Below are 24,098 nucleotides of genomic sequence, written 5' to 3'. Positions count from 1 at the left end.
ATAAATAAAAAACCTAGCTAGAAAACTGATTTTAGCTAAATGGAATTTACTCCTGTAGTAAACAACAAATTTCAAAAGTACATTTTATTCATATTTATCTATATGCTTAATTTCAACAACTAACTTACTGAAGTAATGCTGAATGCTGTTGTCTTATGAGCTACAAAGAAGTTTATTTCTATCCCAGATCAAGATTATTTATTACATAAAACAGCATATTGTGTAGGTGTTTTTCTGGGTAGAAGAATCAATAAGTGTGTGTGTGTGTGTGTGTGTGTGTGTGTGTGTACAGTGAGATGTCAGTGTGAGCAAAGCTGGCACCACTATACTTTCAACTCCACGATGCCACTGTGGTCACCACTAATGATCACATGACTTATTTATCAAAGCAAAAGGTCAGGGTTTGAGCCAGTCTGGGTCTGGGAGCAGAGCCTTCTGGGTAATGTAACGATGACAGCAGAAGCAGATCAATATTGCGACCATGTGCCTTGCCATGTATAAAACTCCAGTAGTTTATAAATATCTTTATATCTTCATATCATAGCTGTCCGTGACCTGCAGAGCACTGTGGTGTGGGACGTTTGGTCAGTGTGGTAAGAGTGTGTGTGTGTGTGAGGTTTTTTTTAATTTTTTTTTTTTTTAAACCTCATGATACACACACCATCTGTGACAGACAGCGGGAGAAAACTCATAAAGTGGATCACCATGGCAGCCCAGAAACAAACATAATGTGTTGGCTTCTGTGTGCACAAATAAATGCTCGACATTCCCTCACCAGATACACACCCACATTTAGAAATATGTACTCAATACTCCATAGAGCTGAGCTTGCTCTCGGTTATCTTTATTCTCGCAGTGTAAACATGACACGGACCAACAGATGGACAATTGCTGTAATTAACCATATTAAATCAGGCTGAGTAACCACAGCAGTCAAAGTAAAGTTCAATTTTAATAAAAAAAAATAATAAAAAAAATAAAAAGCTTCAGACGAACCAGATTCAAAAGAATCCTTTTAAAGTCAAACAGAACCTTGAAAAATTCTTTCTGTGAAGGACTGAGATCACGACACTTTATGTGCATTTATTCATTTGGCAGATGCTTTTATTTAAATCAACCGTTCAAGGGCCCTATGGTGAAATTTACAGTCTTCTGATCACTAGCTCAGGATTGTAACCACTAAGTTACCGCTGGCTTATCCAACTCATTAGTCTGGATCTTGTATGACTTCTTTTTACAAAATCTCTTTTAAGGGTGCAGTGGCAGATTACAGGAGGAAGACAAGAATGTCTGACATTTTATTTTAATGCTTCAAATAGTCCAATGTTGTTTCATCCTAATCTCTATCCGCTGCTTCTGTAGCATATGAGTGATTACCACAAACAGGAATGCCCTATACTTAGATAAGAGGAAAAGTCTGTTTACTCGAAAAATCACTTATAATGGGTTTAAGGGCAGATGTTGGGAGTCTAAGGGCAGATGTTGGAAGTCTAAGGGCAGATGTTGGGCATTCAAAACTGTTTATATAGTCCCATCTGAAACTATTGGAACAGATAGGCCAATTCACTTGTTTGTGCTATACATCAACAACCTTTAGGTTTGAGATCAAAAGAAGGATATGAGACAATAGTTTAGGATTTTACACTTTCATTTCCTGGTATTTACATCTAGATGTATTAAACAACATAAAACATAGAACCATTTGTATCGACCAATTTTTAAGCAAGTAAAAGCATAGGAACAGATAAGTCTTGAAGTAAAGGAAAGTCAATAACACTTAATATTTGCTTGCATATCCCTTACTTGCAATAACTGCATCAAGCCTGCGACTCATTGACATCACCCAATTGTTGGTTTCTTTTGTTATGCTTTTCCAGGCTTTCACCACAGCCTCTTTCAGCACTTTGTTTTGGAGGTTTTCTTCCTTCAGTCTCCTCTTCAGAAAGTGAAATGCTGCTCAATTAGGTTACAGTCTGGTGATTGACTTGGTCAATCTAAAACCTTCCCAACATGCCATCTGCCCACTTCTGCATACATGAACTTATGGATGCCCACCATTGGCTAGTGTTGTTTTGATTGACGAGAGAAGATTGCATCATCCCTCTTACCCAGAGAGAATGGCCAATTTTGCTCTCCAGGATTCCTGGCCACAGATGGCTGTGCTGTTGTTGGGATTTGAAGTCACAATCTCCCGACAATAGAGCGACTGCTATTCTGTTGCGGCACTTGGGAGCGACGTTCCATTATTTTATACTCATATTTTAAATATTTATTGATTTTGACAACTGTCCTTAGGCTTCCACTATAAATACCTTGTAAATCAATGTAATTTCCAGCGTTTTATAAATACAGGTGAGCATTTCAATATACATGCATACAGTACAGATGCAGTAATGGAAATTAGGCAACAGAGATTAACCACCAGAGTTTTCCTTTAATTCGCTGTATATGGATTAAATTAAAAACAGCGATATGATCTTTCACCTTTGTCTTCCTAATTATTTAGTTATTTAGGATGGCTACAAAGCCGATGAAGAACAGTCTTATCATGCTGAGGGATGAACAGTGGAAACGAGTTCGCAGCATCCTCACCCCAACCTTCAGCGCAGCTAAGATGAAAGAGGTAAACTCTCACACCGATTCTGTGTTCGCACCATTTTGGTTATTGAAATCTGTGATGAGTGAAAAATGTTGATTGTTGACACTAACCGCAGAAGGGAGTGTATTTACATGAATGTGATTATTGGTTTGGAATAAAAGTGTAGATGATGTAGTACTCATTTCTTAGTAGTGTAAACTTCAGTCCTTTAATCAGCAATGCTTTGTGAGGATTGTAATGACATACGTAGTGCATAATAAGACATCAGACTAACAGTCAGGTGTGCACACACACACACACACACACACACACACACACACACACACACACACAGTGTGGATATCTTATAGTATTGTTTCTTATGGAGTGTTTGATCTGCATCAGTTTGCAGAAGACAGATAAATCTTCTACACTGGCTGTAAACTGCTGGTGTGAAATAGGATAACATAACATAGGATTCTTATTAAAAGCGCAAAATAATATCTGGTGTAGAGGTATTTGTAAAGTGTTCAGTTACATCAATCTGACAATGTTATTTGTTCACACATTGTTGCTAGGAACCACAGTACATGATATGACAAAGGTCTTTAAATTATTTAAATAATCGTTTCATAAAAAGTTCATGGCAGATACTAAATCCATGATTGAATTGCTGGCCAATGACTTGCATCATGGGACAGTAACGTTCCTGTTTGACCAACATGTATTGCAGTATCTGCTAGCTAAACACTGATCAGCTCATTCAGGGATACTCAATAGCAGCCATCGACTTATTATTGTTCCTTTGTTCAATAATCAGTTGGCAGCATGGCGGCATTTTATGTGGCGTATCACATATTCTCCATATTTGCAGAGGTTCCTCCAGGTTCTCTGATTTCCTCACAACAACCGCAAACATGCTGGTAGGGGCACTTTGACTCTAGGTATGAATGTGTATGTATATGATCCCAGTGTCCTTGGGATGGAGTCCTGATCCACTGCCACCCTGATCAGGATAAAGCGATTACTAAAGATGATTAAATCAAACAATCTGGCTGCCCTTAACCAGCCTTTGGTAAGAGCAGTAGAGCAAGTACATGCTGTCAGTTCAGCAAGAATAAGAAATAGTGAAGAACAGAAGCATAAAAGAATGAAATGAGACAGAAGTGGAGCAAAACAAACATTCACTTAGCTTCAGTAAAGCCACTGATACCCAACATAAAAGAATTACCTAAGGAAAGATAAAACTACTGGCTTTGGCCTGGGTCTCTGAATCAAGTCTTGGAAGGCTAGAGTCCTGCACAGTTTGGTAATTTCTCTGCTATAACACACCCACTAAACCTGGTAATTATCTGGTGAGGTTTTTTTTAAGCTGGAGAAGAACAGAACTGTTCTCAAACACCCCAGGAATCTGGCTTAAGCAAGTGTAGGTTGAGCCTGCCCAGAAAGGGTAAGAGTGAATTTGTGTGATTTGTAGGGCAAGATTTTTGTTTCATGTCACTTAAAACACATGAAATTCCTTAGCTGTCCTCAAACAAATGAACTCTCAGCTTGTATACTTGCTCACTTCCTTGTATGAAGAGCTTATCATCAAAATAAATAGACACTACAGTGATTTACTTTATACAGTCTAGAAAGGTCTCTCTGATGATTCTACTTCCTGTAAAGAAGGAGAACAGGTCTTGTATTTGAATGAAGAAATATGCCTTTCCTAATGCACATGAAATGGTAAACATACTGACTTGTGAACTATAGTGGGAGAGTGACATCAGATAAGGTGACGTTAGAATTTGGTGACATCAAGCGAGAGAAAACCGCAAGCGTCAGACTCGCTGCGGAATAGCATGGGAGAGTGAAATCCTGGGCACAGTGTAGCAATGTCCTAAATATTTAATGACCTCATAAACATCTTTACTGTCAACACCAAACCCAAGTCCGGGCATGCAGGGCATGTTTGTTAACTTAATTACAGCACATAGAATATTATTATCTTTCTCCTGCTGGTTTTAGACCTGACCACACTGTCTAGCTGGAGATATTAAAGTGTATAATGATAAAAAAGCATTTTAAATCAGGGATATTAAAGTATGTGCGTATCTGATGTTTGTTTGAGGCTTTGTTTGGTGATGTAGATTCAAAATTTTAAACTCGCAGTTTTGTGGTTTGAAGGACTTTGCCACCGATCATTGAACAGTTTCTATTATTATTTCAAACAGCAAAAGAAACATTTAATTAAAGCATTTAATGTTTTTTTTCTTTTCATTTAAACAACTACAAGCAGGACACTAATGCTGCCAAACACCATCAGAGAACCCATTTTTAAATCTAGATAATACCTGGAAAGTGATACACTATGTTTGTTCACAATACTTGCCTGCATTTTTAATGTTCAACCTCGAGGACTTTGACGTATTCAAACGTGTCTTGCATCCTGTATTTTCATTAGTTGTGTTGGAGTCACAGGAAGACAGAGGACGCTGCTCCTGTCATCCTACATCAGCTTCTCTAGTCTTCTTCATTTGCCTTCAAGCCCAGCACTGATTTGATCTGATGCACACATCCTGTTACACCACACGTGCATACACACAGCCATGACAAAATAGAGGCAATGAATAGGAATGATTTTCCAGTCATTATTTTAATCTGTTTTGAATTGATGACAATATTGAAATCTGCCTGAAGGAACGAAGTCTCTGACTTCTGTACACCATCTGAACAGACCAGACAGGTCATCTCTCCACACAGCTTTGTGTTGCAGAGAGGATCACATTACACAACCTCAGAACTATGTCGAAGGGACTACATGAGTATTTAGAACATCCAACATACCGTTACATTTCACAAGTAGCAGAAGAGCATTATATCAGTGTATACACAACAACCACATTCACTCTAAACACATTCACCACTATATTGTAAGTAACACGACAGTAATTACAGCTTTATTAAATTAAAGCCACTCAGGCAAGCTAAAGCCAAAGGAAAAACATTTTACTAGCTACCAGAAAGGTACATTGCTGAAGTCAGTAATTCTCTGAAGTTTATATTCCAGTAACATTAGCGTTAAATAGTTCAAATGGTGTTTTTGTGCCCCACTCTCAAAACACCTTCCTGACTTTTGAAGCACATGAACGCTGTTAAACTACAATATAACTAGCCTATGGACCAAGATAATTGTTTTGTGTATGTGCATTGATTAGCTGTAAGTATTTGGACAATTCTGTTTTAGTTATTTAATATACTGTATTTCCAGTGCATACAGTGCACTTAAAATTTTCATACACGTACATGCCTTTTTACTTTGTACTTATCATTATATACAAAAAAAAGTATGTATGAGCAAAAAAAAAAGATATGTTTAAAAATGAAATTCCTATGGGACAAAGTATTTGGATACTGTATTAATAATATACGCCGGTTCACTGGTTGTCCTCCCATGGACCACTTTTGGAAGGTACTAACCACTGAATACCAGGAACACCCCGCAAGACCTGCCGTTTTGGAGATGCTCTGACCCAGTCATCAAGCCGTCACAATTTGGCCCTTGTGAAAGTCGCTCAGTTCCTTACACTTCGAGAACTGACTGTTTACTTTCTGCCTAATATTTCCCACCCCTTGACGGGTTCCATTGTAATGAGGTAATCAATGTTCTTCATGCCACCTGTCAGTGGTTTTCATGTTATGGCTGATCAATATATATATACTACATTTAATGAAATTTTTGAAATTGTGAGTCCATCAGAGGGACCCTCGAAACCTTGGTAAATTAAAGATGGTTTGCCAAGAGGAATGGGTCAAAGCTGAACTAAAGTGCTGCAAAAAGCTTATTACAGCTTACCATAGATGTCTCGAAGCTGTAATTGCCAACAGTTTATTTGCAACAAAGTACTAATGTTGTTTATTTTTAGTATCGGAATCCATTTTCACTGTAATTTTCAGTGTTTATACTTATGAATACTTAATGCTTTTTGCTCATATTTTTAAGTACAAAGTCAAATGACATTATGTGTGTACATTTCAAGTGGATATATGCAGTGGGAGTATATTAAATAACAAAAACAAAAATGTGTGAATACTTATTTCCCCTCACTGTATGTCTCTGAATCAAATTACTTGCGTTTTTCTTAATCCGTTTTTTTTTTTTTTTCTTCTCTGGCTCATTTAAAATTCAGGTTATTTAAACGATACTACAGTTATGGCTTATGTGAAGTTGTCATGCAATGCTCCCCATGAGAGAAGTGGCCTTGGGCTAGGGACCATAAGCCTATTGGCTTCATAATTCATGATATTATATATTTAATATTTCTATGAGGTCCCCCCCCCCCCCCCCTATTTGTTCCTGTTATTTTTTTTATGGTCAGGAGAGGAGAAATCTGTTTAAGGTAAATATAGCTGGCTAGCTGAGAAAACAGTTGTATAAGAATGTTTTAATGATTTAAAACGGTACAAAATGTTAACATCATATCGGCTGCCTCGGATCAGAGTTACTGTAATTGTTACTTAAAAAACACATAAAATACATTTGAAAAAAGACATGGTGATACTTGCAATATCTCACAAAAGTGTACTGTGGCATAATTTATCACACTATCTATATTATATTGTCATATGGCCCAGGCCTAGTTAGGATATTAGTGTGGCTCAGGCCAGCCTGTACTTTCTCCACTCAGGATTTGTCATCCGGTCTTGCTTCAGTGCTCCATAAAGTCACTCCCTCTCTTCCCTTTGCTCATTTTTTTTTTGTCATTGCTGCTTGCACCCTCATCTCTCTCTTCCTGAGTGAACAGGATCAATAGGCAGGTCAGGTGTAAGATGGAGGCTTATCACGTTGTCAGTCATTGCCATCTGAGGGGAAAGCTACAGTGCTGCAGCTGAGTGAGAGAGAGAGAAAGAGAGAGATAGAGAATGTAGTGAGTGGGAGTGATCACCAAGACTTCTGCTCAGAGTAGTATGACCTGACTCAGAGGACAGACAGGTTTACACAGCCTTGCATAAGTCCATATATATATATATATATAAAATACCCCCCTTGAACTTTTCTACATATTGTAGTGTTACAATCTGGAATTAAAGTGGACTTAATTGGGATTATTAACATAACTCACAAAATAGCTAATAATATTGAAGATGGGGAATGAATGTAGTTTGCAAAATTGTTTGAAAATAATAAAAAAAAAAACATCAAAGTTGTGATTGCATAAAAATTCACCCCCTGTTGCTGTAAAACCATTTCATTTTCATTTCATTTCTGGTGCAAGTTAGTTGGAGTTGACCTGTTGACTTCAATATAAATACATCTGTTTCTTGGTGGCCCCAGAACCATAACAGCATCATGAAGACTAATGAAGTCCATTCATTTAAAATAAATAAATAAATAATTAAGAATATGGCACAACCATGACCCTGCTTAGAAGAGGCTGTCTACTAAAAGTCAGAGACCAGGTAAGGATGGCATTTTTCAAAGTTGCAACCAGAACTAATTTCAGAGTTTCATATGAACGGGGTGACGATTTCTGCAATCCTACTGTAACTTTGATCATTTTTCTGTAAATAATTTCGCAAACCAAATTAATTTCTGCTCTAACCCCTATTACAATATTAGGAGCTATTTCATATGTATTCTTGACATATACTAATCACAATTATGTCCATTGCAATTCCAGATTATAACACTGTAAAATGTTAAAGGGAATTCATTCTTATGCAAGGCACTGTACATGTACATGCATATATGCTCTTTAAATATATTCTTAAAAATGTTAATGACTTAATTAGCTGTGGTTTGATCCATTATTATTGTGCGGGGTTTTTTTGCCCTTGGTGATGACCTGCAAAATTAAATGAGATTTTAATTGATTCATCACTTTGCAGTAACTTGGCCCACATTCTTCTAGCACGTTATAGATTCGTTCCATTCTTGGGTTGCTAAATCTGCTAAATCATGTTTTTTAAGACAATGCTTGAATGTTTTGATATATTATCATTGGTAATAGAAGGTGATAGACTCCAGGCTCCCCCTGCGACGCTGTGTAGGGGACGTGGTATGGGAAATGGATGGATTGATGGATGGTAATAAAATTTCTGAAGTGTAAAACAGTATGTTTGTGTGTTTTGGCACAGATGGTCCCTCTTATTCATGTGGCTACAGAAACATTACTGAACAACCTGAAGGCTTATGCAGAGTCTGGAAAGAGCTTTGACATCCACCGGTATGACTGTGTGTCTGTCTGCATGTTTTTTTATATCTTAAGTTGGAACAAATGTCCCCACAAAGATAGAAATATCTGACACTTTTGATCTTGTGGGGACATCTGGCTGGTCCCCATGATGAAAAGTGATTTTTGTTTTTTATTTTATTTATTTATTTACAAAAACTGCAACATTTTATATTTTAAAAAAAGTATAAGAGGCCAAAAGTTTCCTTGAATTGTATACTGTTTATAACTCATGGTAACTCATGAATATTTTCCTGCAGGTGTTTTGGTTGCTTCACTATGGATGTGATAGCAAGTGTGGCGTTTGGCATGCAAGTGGACTCTCAGAACAACCCCAACGACCCATTTGTGCACCACGCCTCCAAGTTCTTTTCTTTCTCTTTATTCAGACCCTTCATGTTCATCTTCCGTAAGTTACCCTGTCACATTTCGCCATTCATCTAATCCAAAACATCCTTCAGTGCCCATTATTTCCCCTTTAATTATTCAACAGCTGAGGTCACATCACATAGGGAGCTCCATAAACGACTATTTGATATGAACTTTAATGAAGCAGTATAAAGATATAGCACATTTATTGCAGGCTGGTGAAAGAGGCCTCATTTAAAATGCCTTTGTCCTTGTGTTTATGACTTAAGAATACTGGTAAATGGCCTTGTGGTTGTCCTTTGTGCTCATAGTGAATTTCCCGATCCTGATTAGGCCACTTGGTGGCTTGATGCGAGATAAAGAGAGCAGTGAGATGAGCAACTTCTTCACCACTTGCATTCAGAAACTTATAAAGCAGAGGGATGAGTTGCAATCCAGTCAGGTATAGTACAACCTTGGAGGAATAAAAAAATAAAATAAATCTGCAATGCATATAGTTGTATGCCCCATGATTTCTGGGTATACATGGAAAATGTGCATCCATTTTGCAATTTATCTATGAATAAAACCAGACTAATTTAATTTTGGTGTTAGGGCTATAATCAAGCCCGCCATTGTCAAGTCTAAGACCGGGACTAGCCAAGATTAAGTCAAGACAGAAATTTAATGGGGTTGGTGCTAAGTCAAGATCGAGTCCAAATGAAAGCGAGACCGATTGAAGATCAAGACTAAAAAAAACATTTATTTCAAGGCCAAGCCTTGCTTCAACTAGTTGGTTTCATTTGTACATTGTGACAATGATTAGGCTAGCATGCCCTCCACTAATATAGGCACCCTTGGCAAATATGAGCAAAGAAGGCTGTGAAAATTTTTATTTATTGTTTAAACTTTTGATCTTTTGTTAAAAAAATAATAAAAATACTCTGCTCTCATGGATATCAAACAATTGCAAATTCAACACAGGTTTATCAAAAAATATCTTTGTTCTTTGCTCATATTTACCAAGGGTGCCAATATTAGTGGAGGAGACACTGTATATTTTCTAGAAGAAGGAATTACGTCCTGTCAAAATTTGTGAAAAGAAAAGACAACATGAACATTAATTTTGCTTTAACGTTAATCAACACCAAGTCCATATTTAGCGAGATCAATGCACAAGACCAAGACCAGACTCAAGTCCTACAGCACTAGTTGGTGTATCCTTCAACAATACATCCAAAATATTTTTGCAAGGTTTGAAAAGAAACAAAAAAAGAGGTGAAAGTTTCCAGATTTATAACTGCTACGTGAAGAGAACTTGGGGATGAATATTAGTCTCCTCTTTTAACCTTTGTCCCATGGCTTCGATAGAGGCGGAGGGACTTCCTGCAGCTGATGCTGGATGTGAGGAGCAGTAAGGAGTGTGTGTCCCTGGATCACTTTGACGTGGTCAATCAAGCAGATGAGCAAGATGTGACTGACAGAAATGCGGAAAGTTGCAACGAGTCGGCAAAAAGCAGCCAGCAGAAAAGGATGATGACGGAGGATGAGATCATAGGCCAGGCTTTCATCTTCTTCCTCGCTGGTTATGAGACGAGCAGTAACACTCTTGCATTCACCTGCTACCTGCTGGCCATAAACCCTGACTGTCAGAAGAAAGTACAGAAAGAGGTGGATGACTTCTTCAGCAGACACGTGAGTGAAAAAAAAAAAATAACTCGCTGAAAATTCCCAGAAACCCTCACATCCACTTTAACAGGAACTCCTGTCTACCTGCATATTCATGCAGTTATCTAATCAGCCAATCATGTGGTAGCAGCGCAGTGCATAAAATCATGCAGATACAGGTCAAGAGCTTCAGTTAATGTTCACAGTAAACATCAGAATGAGGGAATCTCAGTGTGATCTCAGTGACTTTAACCGTGGCATGGTTGTTGGTGCCAGATGGGCTGGTTTGACTACACACAATAGTCTAGAATTTATTTCTAATGTCTGGAAATGCCTTGTTAATAAGAGAGGTCAGAGGAAAATGTCCAAATTGGTTTGAACTGCTAGGCAGGATATAGAAACTCAAATAGTCATTCTTTACAGAAAAGCATCTCAGCATGCACAAAACATTGAACCTTGTTTCCATCGAATCATCAAATCCACCCCTGTCAGCCAAGAACAGGAATCTGTAGCTATCATGGGCACATTCTCAACCAAACTGGACAGTTGAAGATTAGGAAAAAAATCACCTGGTCTTTTCCCATCATGGGCCTGTGTCCATGATCGCTTCGAATTCATGTGGAATGAGCGGGTGTTCAGTCGTTCCTATTAAAGTGGATGGTGAGTGTTTGTTTATATTGAAATATTTGTGATGTACTCAGCCATTCTGGTGCTGATCTGTTGTTTTTCATTATTCCTGTAAGACCTTAGTGGATGTGTGCCTCGCTAATGTCATAATGAAAGAACTTTCAACTAAAAAACTCCGAATTTCATCACAAAATAAATGTCGGATGCTATAGATGATCACTCAAGTTGTTTCTATCATATGTCTATACAGTTTACGTCCTCAAATCTGATTGTAAAATGTTTTGAAGTTTTTTGATTGTGTAGTATTGCAGAGAAGATTCTAAAGGAGGGTTGGCATTTTAAATCATTTCTAAATGTGTTGTAGTTTGCTGTGATGTCTCTGTGTCTTGTGCCTTCTGTTGTTTCCAGGGCAAATACTGTATGCCAGACCAACAAATAAAAATTTCAGAGCCACCATTGCATTGAAAAGCAAGCTGTGTTTGGTTATGTAGCCTCAACAATGTGGGTACTGTCTGTCTGAATGCTGAGCATTCTCCTGCATTCTGCCTTTTTCCATACAAGCACTCAGTGCAATGGAACGCACAGACCCACTCATAAATATAGCACAGGTTTGCAATAATGGTGGCACTTTGGGTTCTTGGGCATGTGTGTGTGTGTGGGGGGGGGGGGGGGGGGGTTTGCAGGAAATAGAGAATGGTGAGGGACAGTTCCTAGCTGAAACTTGCAATCTGTGTGCAGGGAGAGGAAGAATGATGGTGGGAAAGGAGCAGAGGGGGCTGAGCAGGCCTGTTTAGTGGGTGCTGTTAATGGAAATAAAGGTCTCTGGCTGACCCACATTGCTTTTTCAGTCATTTTCACATCACCGTGAAGTCACTTTACCCTGCAAACTAGCATTCCAAAGTCAGGCTTTGGATCAGCAAAAGAGCATAATGCAATTTTTCATGAAATCTATGATTAAGAAAGACTGGCGAGTGGACAGCGAGACTCCGTGCTCAGATAAACAACTCATGGAGAAAAATCTGAGAGGGTTGAGAGCATGAAGTGTTTTAGCAGCTCTGGCTACATTAGAGCACTGGAAGTTCTGTTCAAACTCCTTGTCCTCTTTTCTCATAATGCCACCGTAATAGCTGACACATAAACCCAGCCTTGTTAAGCACGCGCCCGCATCTGCTGAATCTTAATACCTGCAGCCAAGGCCAGGCAGCCGCTCGAATCAAACACAGAGCTAGGCCATGACAATGACTCCCTTTCTCCTCTTTCATCTTATACACTCACTCCCATTGACTCTCACATGCTCCATTTAGCCATGCTCAGGAAGTCTGGGGTTTTTTGGCTTCTTTTTAAAAAAAATTTATTATTTTTTTTTAAATATAAACCTTGGCTGCCGCTCTTTGGGCATTATTTGTTACCAATGGCAGCTTTTGCATGAAACTCCTTTTTCTTCAGTCATGCTTTTTGTGAGATGAGTGCTATTAAATTTTATGTATATGTTAAACATATATTGTGATTGTGCATTTTGAAAAGTTTTAAAGAAAGTACTCTCGCAACTCTTGCACCTTTGAGCTGTGCAGTTGTGTATGGTGTCAGCAGGCCTGGGTTTCTGTTGGTGTGTTTAGGATACGTGACTGCACAACCAGCAATAGCTGCACTCTTTAAGTTTTACATGGAGCGGCTGGGCATCGGTCCACAGCAAGCCATCTAAACATAGTGGATATGAAGGTCAGTACATACCCCACCCCCCACCCCCACGCCCCAGCTGAGGCTGCACTGCCTGGCACGACTTTTGAATTTAGCTCAGTGAGGAGCAAAGGGCCTTTCAGTTTATTTTGTAAATGCATCTCGCTGTGCTCAAACTGAATGCTCCTCAGCACTGAAAGCTTTTCAAATGTCACTCTCCTGCTCAAGCAGCACAGAGTGCCGAGTTTGTACCATAACATTGATGTACACAGATGAAGTAAAAACACTTTAAAATGTCAACCTTTTTTAATGTGTTATTTACCTAATTGGTACTTATCATGCTATTTGAATGACAAATTATCATGTACTGTTACTGATCTATTAATACTACATTCATGTTAAAGTCATCTGCTGAGTTGAGCCCAAAATGGCATCGTTTGCTGTTAGACTTAAATGGTTCATTTGTTTAACAGTTAGTGTCATTAGCTTTCTTGGCTGTAGGTGCATCACAAATTGTCATACATGGCCTTATTTTTCTACTTCTAGATGGCAGTTTACTAAGTGATTACTCATATATCAACATGCAGACCAAATATTGTTTGGCAGTGTGTGATAGATTTCATGGTTACAGAGCTTCTGAGGTGACATGGTGGTTATGCCCACAAATGAATACATTGAGACCACTTAACTCTTGTGGCCAAGATTTAAGTTTCTTCTGGTAAGGAATTAATATACTAAGGCCACGAATTAGACTACATTTTCAAGCCATGAAAAATGGTAACTCATGACATTGTGGCCAGCAGAACCTAAGCATGGAGATGACTGATAATATTGCACTTTATGCTTTACTTAATGCTTTATGCTGGACTTAAACTCAAGTCAGCTTAAGTGAAATCTCAAAGTGAATAGATTTTTTTTCTCCACCAAATCATTAAGAATAATATTTTAATCATTATTAAAATATAATGTTAGCATATAATATATTAATAATAATTTATCATTATATTTTCATTAATTAATAATTTATCATGAACCCCATATTAAGTATGATGTTCCCACGGTATTTTAAGTCATTGGCCCAAGTTTTTGAGTTAAATGAATTTATCTGGTTTTACAGTGCATGATACATACAATAAAAGATGTATTTGCTCAGCAGTCACTGTCATGCTTTCTTGTCTGTAGATCCTAGATGCTAAATGAGTAGACAGATAGGACTGGAGTGTCTTTCACCTTCAGAATGTCACACTTACTAAGCGTCTTTTTTTTTTTTTTTTTAACATAGTCAGTGTTACTGACTCAGAGCTGCCTCAGAGAGAAGCAGCAGTTTTCCCATCGGGTGGTAAAAAAACACAAATTCCTTGCTTCCTATCACAGTCTGTATGGCACACATTGTGTCTAGGCTCTCATTTTCTCGTCCTGCATTGTGCAGTGGCTCCCCAGGGTGTCCCTCATTAATTTGCCCTTTTTTTATCTGCATAAATAGCAGAGTGAGATGAAGCAGAGCGTCACCTAATGAGTCAGCCAGAGGTGGGAGACGAGGGCAGGCAGGCGAGCCGTGTAGCAAAATTACAAAATTAGCAAAATTCACTGTCTCAGCCATCCCTGCTTTCTGAAACAGAACGCTTTGGAGAAGAAAAGACACATTTTATGTCCGAATTCATTCCCTATTTACCATATAGTGCAGTAGTTGAGTGTTATCCAGGCTATATATATATATATCCAGTTATAAATCCAGGCTACAACTGATGCACACTACATCCACAATAAGCACAGCAATTCCTTTTAGCTTTAAATTGACTTTAGGAGACTTGATGTATAAATGCTAACATAAAATATACCACCAGGTACATGGTGGTGCATTTCATTTTAATTCAGGTTTCAGGTATGGTGAATGAATTCCAAAAGTTACATCAGTATTTACACTGGGAAAGTTCTCTGTAAGCATAGTTGGGTTATGCACATGCACATATGAAATACAGTGATGAAGCACTGAAATAAACATCTAATAGGAGTCTAGCGTATTGCCAATATACTGTATTGCTGCATGAATAGCATGTTTTAATTGTAATTGTAATGACCTAATTGTAATGATCACATAAATCGCAGCTAATTTGGCTTAAATTGACAATATGGCATCCACACTAATTGTCACGAAAATGCCTTGGTATGTTTTCGGAACAAGTCTGTCTCCCTTACTGCTGCCCGATGTAGTGTTTTGTATAGAACCGTCTGTACTAAATTAGTGAGTGAACGCGCGACTTCAGATACAGCGAAGGATTTTTAAGCCATACTAAAGTGTTTTCCATTCTCAGAATTTAATTTAGCTTTTGTTTGAAATATGTTAAATCCAGTTATTTACATAGATATGTCTTTTTCACCACTACCACTCTGAGCTTTGAACATACAGCAGAAGTGCATAGTTTGATTGATGGCATACTAATTTTATGAACTGACTGTTACCTAATACAGAGTGTAGGGGTCATGAAGGAACACTAAGCTAAAAGCTATGAGCTGATGTTACTCATGCATGAGTAGATTAATATTAATAGAGCTTGCTATTTTAGCAAAATTGGTGGCCACTGACACTTAACCATCATCTGTTTCCATATACACTCAATTGACTTCAGGGCTTTCTAACTGTTTTTTATTGATAGGAAAAGGTTTGTAAGACATTTTTGAGTCTGTCTGATGGATTGACAGGGTTTTCTCATTTTCAGGCTAATAAAGGAGCATGGAATAGAAAATATATCATAATCTGACAAAAGTTTGGGGTTTAACAGGGTAATTACTCGAGTAATTATACTTCATTGTTATACTTGAGTATTACTTTGGTGTATTTATACATTATTTGAGTATTATTAAAATTGACTATGTGTACTCTTACTTAGAAACTTACTTTTTACTCCTTACATTTTTATTTAGACCTTCAAAGTATTTGTTACAATCATTTCAGTTTAGCATCCTATCAGGTTCATCATTGTAGAAAAAAATGTCAAGAATCATGCCTTCTCATGCTAGTTAATGCTATCGCTATCCATGTGCTTTTGAACATGTATGAGTCACAAGCCAGCATGAAGGCATGAACTCCATACAGTTTGAAAAAGTATTTTTAGGTATGTTACTTTTTTGGCTAAAATTAATTGTTTACTTTGCTAATACCAGTTTAGACTAGCATTGATTTCAGTAGCTAACATAAATTGGCTACACAGCTAGTCAAGTTATTGCTAATGATAAATAGTGGTTATTTACATGATATTTTACTTCTGATTAATTCATTAGCAAACCAAGCAGCATCATTCATTTCAATCAACTAAGAGATTGAACGATGCTTTTATGGGGGAAATCAACAAAAATCACCCTCTAACAGTTTTAGATAAGTAATAAAAAATAGTTTTTTATGTGAAAAAATGACTAACATAATTTCATCAATTAAAACATTTACTTTTTACTTTGAATACATGTGCACATCACACATGTCTAAGGTACAGATTGAAGCCTGCCAACCTGTAATATATTTCATACAGTCAATCTGTACAGGGATCTTTGACTGTAAATAACTTGGAGAGCTATTTATATGTATATTTTTATTCCATATTATTTGTAGTATATTGTGAGTTTTTTGTGTAGTTTTAAAGTCTTGTGAACTGTTACGTCTTGGTCATCCCTGTAGCTTTTGTGTTGTGACTGTTGTGACACCAGATTTCCCCTTGGAGATTAATAATGCTCTCTCTATCTCTACCTATCTAGATCTATTTTTAGCCGGATACTAATTTTGACACTGTCCATTTCTCAAGCTCTATTTCATGGCCATGAAAATTGTAACTCATGCCAACTTTTACATATTAAAATTTGAAAAAGAAATCAGTTGAATTAGACCATTGTGTCCAGCAGAACCTACAGTAAGCATGTTGAAGACTGATTATATTGCACTTTACTCTTTAGTTCAATCTTGGAACCATATACCAACCATATACTTGTATTGTATATGGTTGAAATGACAATACAACTTGAACTTGACTTATTATATATTAAATGGTAAATGGCCTATGATTAGTGGACAACCCGCTCTACCACCTGAGCCACAGCCGCCCACGTATTAATTCATGATCATGCCTTATCAAAAATAACCACCGTGTCACTTCGGAGGTTTTGTACTGCACATGATAGATACAGTAAAAGATTTATTTACTCAGCAGTCGCTGTCATGCTTTCTTGGCTTTAGATACTAGATGCTAAATTTGTACACAGATCGGACTGGAGCGTTTTTCACCTTCACACTGTCACTCTAATTAAGCATCTGTTTTTTTTTTTACGTGGGTTTTTTTTTAAGCTTTGTAAAATTTATTTATTTTTATTTTACATAAGCAGTATCACTGACTCAGAGCTGCTTCAGAGTTCCAGCATGCAGTAGCTTTACCATCCGATCGTTTAAGAGGTAAAAACACAAATTCCATGCAGCCTACCAATTGAAAATCATCAGTTTTAGATAAGTAATAAAAACTAGTTTTTCACATGAAAACATGACATTAGTGTCATTTCATCAGTTAATACAGTTACTTTTTACGTTGGCCTGACTACATTTATTTCCAGGAACCTTCCATTTTTAACCGAGTATGACAATTTGACACACTATCTGTATATTTTCAGTTAAGTATAATTTCCTAGTAATTTTCAACGCCTGGGTTTAAAACACAGAGGAATCTATAGTTTTTGTTTTTTTTTAAAAAAAAATATATATATAAAGATCGTGGCAGCCCCTCAGAGAAGGCAAAAGACAAAGGCAAGGTTAGACAGCCATACATAAAGGGGGTGAAAATGTGAACATGACACAGAGCTTCAGGAAGGTGTGAAACAGATAGAATGAGTGGAAGCAAAGAAAGAGGTGAAAGAAACAAAGACAGGAAGTAACGGTGACTGGTGGGAGGTGGGAGTGAGCGAAGGCTAGAGAGAGAGAGAGAGAGAGAGAGAGAGAGAGAGAGAGAAGCGCAGACTTGCTTTCCTGTGTGTGAATAATTCAGTCGTGCTGTGCCTGTGTGCCTGAATCTCCAGGAGGCTCTTTCCCTCTCTCATCACCCTTCACTCATATCACTCACCCCCAAATAAAGACCATGCATCTCGACTGCTAAATTCAATAACGCAGCCTTTAATCCACCACACACCACAGCCCTACAGCTGTCAGTTTCTAATGAAAGTGCTATTATTTGTCTTGTAGCTTTTTGTGAGTCTTGAAACGAGAGTGTAGAAATTATTCCCAATGATCCTTTGTTTTCTTAAAGGAAATTGTGTGTGCTTGGTAAATCCACAGAGCAAGAGAGAGGACGAGACTAAAAGACTCAGAATTGCGTCACTCTCTTCTTCTATTCTCCCTCTTCATGTGTCTCTCTGTGGATCTCTCTCTTTCTGTCACTAGTTGAGATGAAGGCTGTCTGGTATGTGAGTAGCCCCGCACCCCTGGGGTCAGAACTGCAAAGCTTGGACTCTTTGATTAGGAGAGCTGAAGCTCAGCAGGTGAAAGACACTGAACCACACTCACAGCCAACTCTCATCCAGCATTTCATCAAACTGGCACAGAAGAGTTTATTTAGTGTAAGATAAAATGATTAGAGAAGCAGAGAGGCTGGAAAGGATTAAGGGGTTGAAAAGAATGTTAAAAATAGAGGCACACCATGAATTAATATATGACCTTTATTGAGATGCCCGTACTTGCTGTTCCTCAAATAGATGAAAGGATTTGTATAGCACTATTTTTTCCATTCTCTGTCATCCTGTGCTTGGGCATGCTTGTCACACTCTGATGGGGAAACAACACAAGAGATGGATATGCATTCTTTGGAAACAGTGAAAGGCAGAAGGATGTGTAGAGAGCTAAGACCAGTGATCATGAAGGGAAGGTTCAGTGACTGATATCACTCTGTCTGTCTCTCTGTCTCTCTCTCTCTCTCTCTCTCTCTCTCTCTCTGTCTGTCTGTACTGAGGTCCAGACAATCACCCTGTCTCTGTCTCCTTGTGTCCTCATAGGGTTCACCCAGGTTCTCCAGCTCCCTCCCACTTCCCAAAAACATGCACAAGGTCCACAAAACACAAACTAGATCAGTTATATGCCCCTAGGAGTGAATGATGGTGTGATTTTGTGTGTGCATCGTGCCATGTAATGGATTGACGTTACATCGAGGGTGCATTGACCCCGTGACAGACTCTGGATACACCATGACCCTGGCAAAGATACAGCACTAGCATGAAGATATGTTTTATATTAACAGGAAGATATATACATCCATAGAAACTTCAAAGCATCTCTAGATGACTCTCTAGTCATAGACTAGTATGGCATTTAATATCATAAAATCATCATAAAAGCTTTTTGCATGGACTTTACCTGAATGCTTACAGGAGCATCTGAGCTGCTACTGGGAATTGCTTTAGTGGACTTCTAAATTGCTGTGTAGTTACAGCTTGTTTCATTTTCATTCTTGCTGCGTAATACTGGTATTTCTCATTAATTGCTATTTCTGTCAACACTGGTCTATATTATATGTAATGCATGCAGTTATTGTATTATGTAGTTATGTCTAATTAAAGTAGTGAAATTGAACAAATGAGCACTCTACCCATTCACTGAAACACAAATCATGTAGCTACACACACTATAATCATCACCTACACACAATATACACGTAACTGCCAGTTATTTGAATCTATAATAGTTGGCAGTTTTATAAAGTACACATTTGCAGTCCAGATGTTGCTTTGAACTGTGGTTTTTAAAAACCATTGATTCCACCATTCTAATAATCTCTGCTCGGCGGTCTGGTGGTGCTCCCTTTACACTGATGGTTCGGATAAAAGAAGCATGACAAATTATGCATGGACTACTGCCAGTAATTGAACACTGCATATATACCTGTATAAAATGGCTAGTGAGTTTAAGTACAATGTGGATGTAGCAAGTTCTACAACTGGCAACTGACAACATCCTGATTGTTCACATAACGTTTGAAATACTCTATTTTGCTTGATGTTTATGCATGCTAATAAATGCAGCACTTTGAGTAGTTCTTTTCAGACATTTTGAATTAGTTTGATCTTAAGTCGCTTTCCAGTAGCTTGCACTAGCTGAGTTTATTAAGTCTGCCTATGCTCCTCAGCCATTTAGGTGCACTTTGTTGGTATAAAATGACTGACTGTAGCACAACTGATGATGCAATAAATGTATCAAGCATAACAATTTGTGGAATAGTTCAGCAAAAGAACAATCCAGCTAACAACATCCTGTGGTCAGTAAAAGACACACATGAGGAGAACTGGACATTATGGCTAGGAAGATATAGTGTCTAAATGTATATCGACAAAAGGGCTTTGTCTAATAATGCAGCCAGTAAGCATACCTGTTGTTTTAAAACAAACTTGTCAGTATCACTGCTGAACTGAGAATGATCCATCATCCAAATAATATCAGCAGTGCTCTTCTGATGGTTTGTTTCTACTGATGGACAGGTTCATTTTGTAAAAAAAAAAAACGACCTATGTGGTACCTGTACCTAATAAAATGTCAAATGAAAATACAAGTTTTTATATGTCCAATACCATATAATTGAATCCCACTGCAGTGCTTTTACTTTAGTAAGGCTCTACACTATGTTCGTCTGTGTTTTTCCAGAATATTCTTACTTCCTGTCTTGCAAGTCACAGACTAGTGGGCTAAGCTCCTGCTAACGCCATGTCTGACCCTAGATCTCATTATGTAAGTCAGTCTTCTGTCCTAGAGATAAAAAAGAAAAAGTTTTCTCTCGGACAGATGCTTTAGCTTTCCTCTTACGATGTTGATATTGCAGGACCTCGAATATGACTCCCTTGCATGTTGTTTGGTGTTTTGTTCTTTGGCTATTTAAGTTTACTTGGCAGCACTAATGGGTTTTAGCAGATGGAGTCATCAAAATGCTGCTGCCACAGCGGAAGGACCCATGAAAATGCTCAGGCCCTGAGGGAGAGGGCGGTCCTGTAACTTAAACATCCATAAACATGTGCTCTGTAATTCAGCCATGCCTTCCTGACTGATGGGTCCCGAACATCAACAGCTGTCAGACGTCAGCCATTGTTAACCCCCCACCGTACACCTTTTGCTCTCTCCTGTGGGGGTACATAAATTAGCCTATTTACTTCTGCTGTCTCGGGGTGGCCACTATATATGTGCTATATTATTATTCACCTCTCCCCACCTTTTCTGTTGTGTTTTATCAGGGGAAGTCTAACACCATTTTCTAGGATCCCTATGATTTCTTTATTTATTTTGTTACCGTGATAACAATCCATTAGTCATAATAACTGAAGGTATTACATAAATTTTTATTTGACTATTTCACTGGTCACCAAAATTAAATGGGCTTAATCCAAAACTCAATGACTCAGAACCTAGTCGGCCTATTAATTAAAATGCTTTTAATTCAAATGTGTCCTGTGAGTGGACATGTCAGGAATAAATAGACAAAATATTGTACACCTATAAGTAATCAGCACTTGAGTGAGTAAAATAAAACTTTGTTGAATGGGGCTAGTCAATTTTTATTTATTTATTTATTTATTTTTTAACAGTTAAAGAAGTTCAGTATAGCTCAAACAATAAAGTGTGTGCTAGCCAATTTTTTTCACATATTTTGTGATTCAGACATACAAAAAACACAGCTTAATTTAGTGCATTTTAAATTAATTGAGAGACAAATGTTTTCATGTGAAATCTGTTTTAATGGATAGAGGTTTAAACATTACAAGATGCGTTTGCGCTATCATCAGGAGATTGTAAGTTCGAATCTGGATGATGCCATCTGTCATCAGGTGTCAAAGAGAATAATTAACAGAGGTCCCTGGGTATTAAACACTGCTATCCTCACTTCTCTGATGATTAAAATGGCTCTTATCAACATTGGATCTCAGCTCAGGTATACTATGTTTGTTTCGCACCTCCAGGGTTTGGGATCGGAAACGACCTTCGGGGGTTTCCTCCGGGTACTCCAGCTTCCTCCCCCAGTCCAAAGATATGTTGTAGGCTGATTGGCATTTCCAAATTGTCCATAGTGTCTGAATGTGCCCTTTAATGGATTGGCACCAATCCATTGAAATTGTGTGTGTATATATACACACACAATTTCAATATATAATACAATATTTAATTTTGTCTGTATTTATTGCATATATCATTCACTATATATTTCATTTATTGTTTATAGTTACAAAAGAGGCTGAACATGCCTCATAGGAAACATGTGATAGATCTCGTCCTCGCCAGTGGGTAGTTGCCGTGTGGCAGGAGAGAACTAGATAGTGGATAGGAATTACCAATATGGTAACTGCAAATTTGGAAGAAAATGGGGGCAATAGGAATTACAATGAAAATAATGTACAGTATGAGATTTGGAACAAATGGTCAATTGCAGATTCAGCCTGCTCGGTTATTCAGCAAGGTAATATTTTCTCCGATTGCATATCCCAGGGGTCATCAACTGGTGGACTATGGTCCAGATGCAGACCCAGCAAAGTATTTCATCAGACTGAATGATGCACTTGAAGAATACTGTAGCGGAATTGATCGGTGTATGAAAAAAGAACTTGCTTTAGTGCGAACTCCAGTTTTCTAAACATTGCAGTTACTGTATTGATTGCATTTATGCCATTTCTACTGTATTCTATGCATTATGTAAATTATTTACCTGAAGGCAGCTCACTGAGAAATGAAAATGTTTCACAGACTGGTATAGATCCCCCCCCCCCCCCCCCCCCCCTTCATTTACACTTTCTGCCCTGATTAATGAAGTGAAGGCATGGGTGGTTAAAAAAAGATAGTCAACAACCAAAACCGAATGTTTAAAGATGACTGCACTACGAAATATGCTTTCATTCTCCACTTCAAAACAGTTCCAAAAGTTCAAAACAAGTGTCTCATCTGTTCAGAATTTGTAGTGTTAGTCAAAATTGGGAACATAAAGTGCCAGTCTGTAACAAAACTTAAAAATCTTATTTATAGCCATAAAATAATAATTAATGCTCAAGCTCTAAAAACTAACTCTTGTTACTTTTCAATCATGGTACTTGTTTATCCAGATGTTTGTAAGCAATGAATTTTATGTTGCTGGGCTTTGCAACTAGTTGGATATCTCTGTTATGTATTGTGACAAGAAAGCACAGGTTTTGACTCCATATTGTTTATTGCTGCTCTGTAATGTTTGTTAACTGAAGGCAAGCAGTTTTATTAGAAGCCTGGAAAATGTTATTTGCCCTGACTGTAATATCCATTTTCACAGTGCTCACCAGCAGTATGTTATTATCATTATGGCAAAACCTGCATACTTGCTTTGACTACGGGGAGCCTTATGACCTGTCATTTGAATTTCCATTACAGCTCTATTCTCAGGCACATCAAACTAAATTGAATAAAAGGTGCTCACAGTAGCAGTAAGTGCTAAATGCAGAGTCTATGCTGGCTGCTTTAATGGCTCGATCCCTGACGCACAGAGGGGCCATGTGAAGACCATAATGAGACTCAGACACATTGGAGGAGTTGAAACTGGCCAAAGCTAGACACAGGACTACAGAAAGCAGGGTTGATTTCCGGAAGGATTATAATATATGAGGCTCAAGATGGTGAGGAGCATGGGAATTGGTCCGAGAAGAGATCTTCTTCAACCATCCCTGAGTTCATGCATTTTAATATAAACCTCTCAGAATCTTCTCTAAACATGCAGCTGAAATAAACCAGAGCAAACCATGTAATACAACTTTATTTTTTTTAAACACACATAAGCCCCTCTCTCTTCTAGGTCTGACTTCCTGATTCCCGAAAGTGTTCCTTGGGAGTGTTGTTGCAAAAATTATATTATATTTGTGACCATCTCATGTGGTTATGTTATTTTTTGCTTTACCCTCTGGTGTTTTGGAAAGCACATACTTATTTTCTCACACATGAGAGCGATCGCAAAGGTTGAATCATAAGCTTT

The 24,098-nt window shown here is 37.9% G+C and overlaps 1 protein-coding gene across 5 annotated transcripts in view; it reads left to right on the top strand.

Annotated features, from left to right (window-relative positions):
• The window catches only part of tbxas1 (thromboxane A synthase 1 (platelet)), a 72,229-nt gene that overhangs the window by 37,847 nt on the left and 10,284 nt on the right, over window positions 1-24,098 (top strand). For all 5 annotated transcript variants that reach the window (XM_017465893.3, XM_017465895.3, XM_017465894.3 and 2 more), the window contains 5 exons: window positions 2,507-2,623; window positions 8,699-8,787; window positions 9,054-9,202; window positions 9,474-9,604; window positions 10,513-10,836. In XM_017465893.3, the coding sequence (XP_017321382.1) occupies window positions 2,507-2,623; window positions 8,699-8,787; window positions 9,054-9,202; window positions 9,474-9,604; window positions 10,513-10,836 (810 nt within the window). The remainder of the gene's footprint in view (window positions 1-2,506; window positions 2,624-8,698; window positions 8,788-9,053; window positions 9,203-9,473; window positions 9,605-10,512; window positions 10,837-24,098) is intronic.

Source organism: Ictalurus punctatus, chromosome 4 (assembly GCF_001660625.3).
Source record: "Ictalurus punctatus breed USDA103 chromosome 4, Coco_2.0, whole genome shotgun sequence".
NCBI lineage: Eukaryota > Metazoa > Chordata > Actinopteri > Siluriformes > Ictaluridae > Ictalurus > Ictalurus punctatus.
The sequence above is the reverse complement of the archived record's forward strand: the minus strand, read 5'-3'. Positions and strand labels throughout refer to the sequence as shown.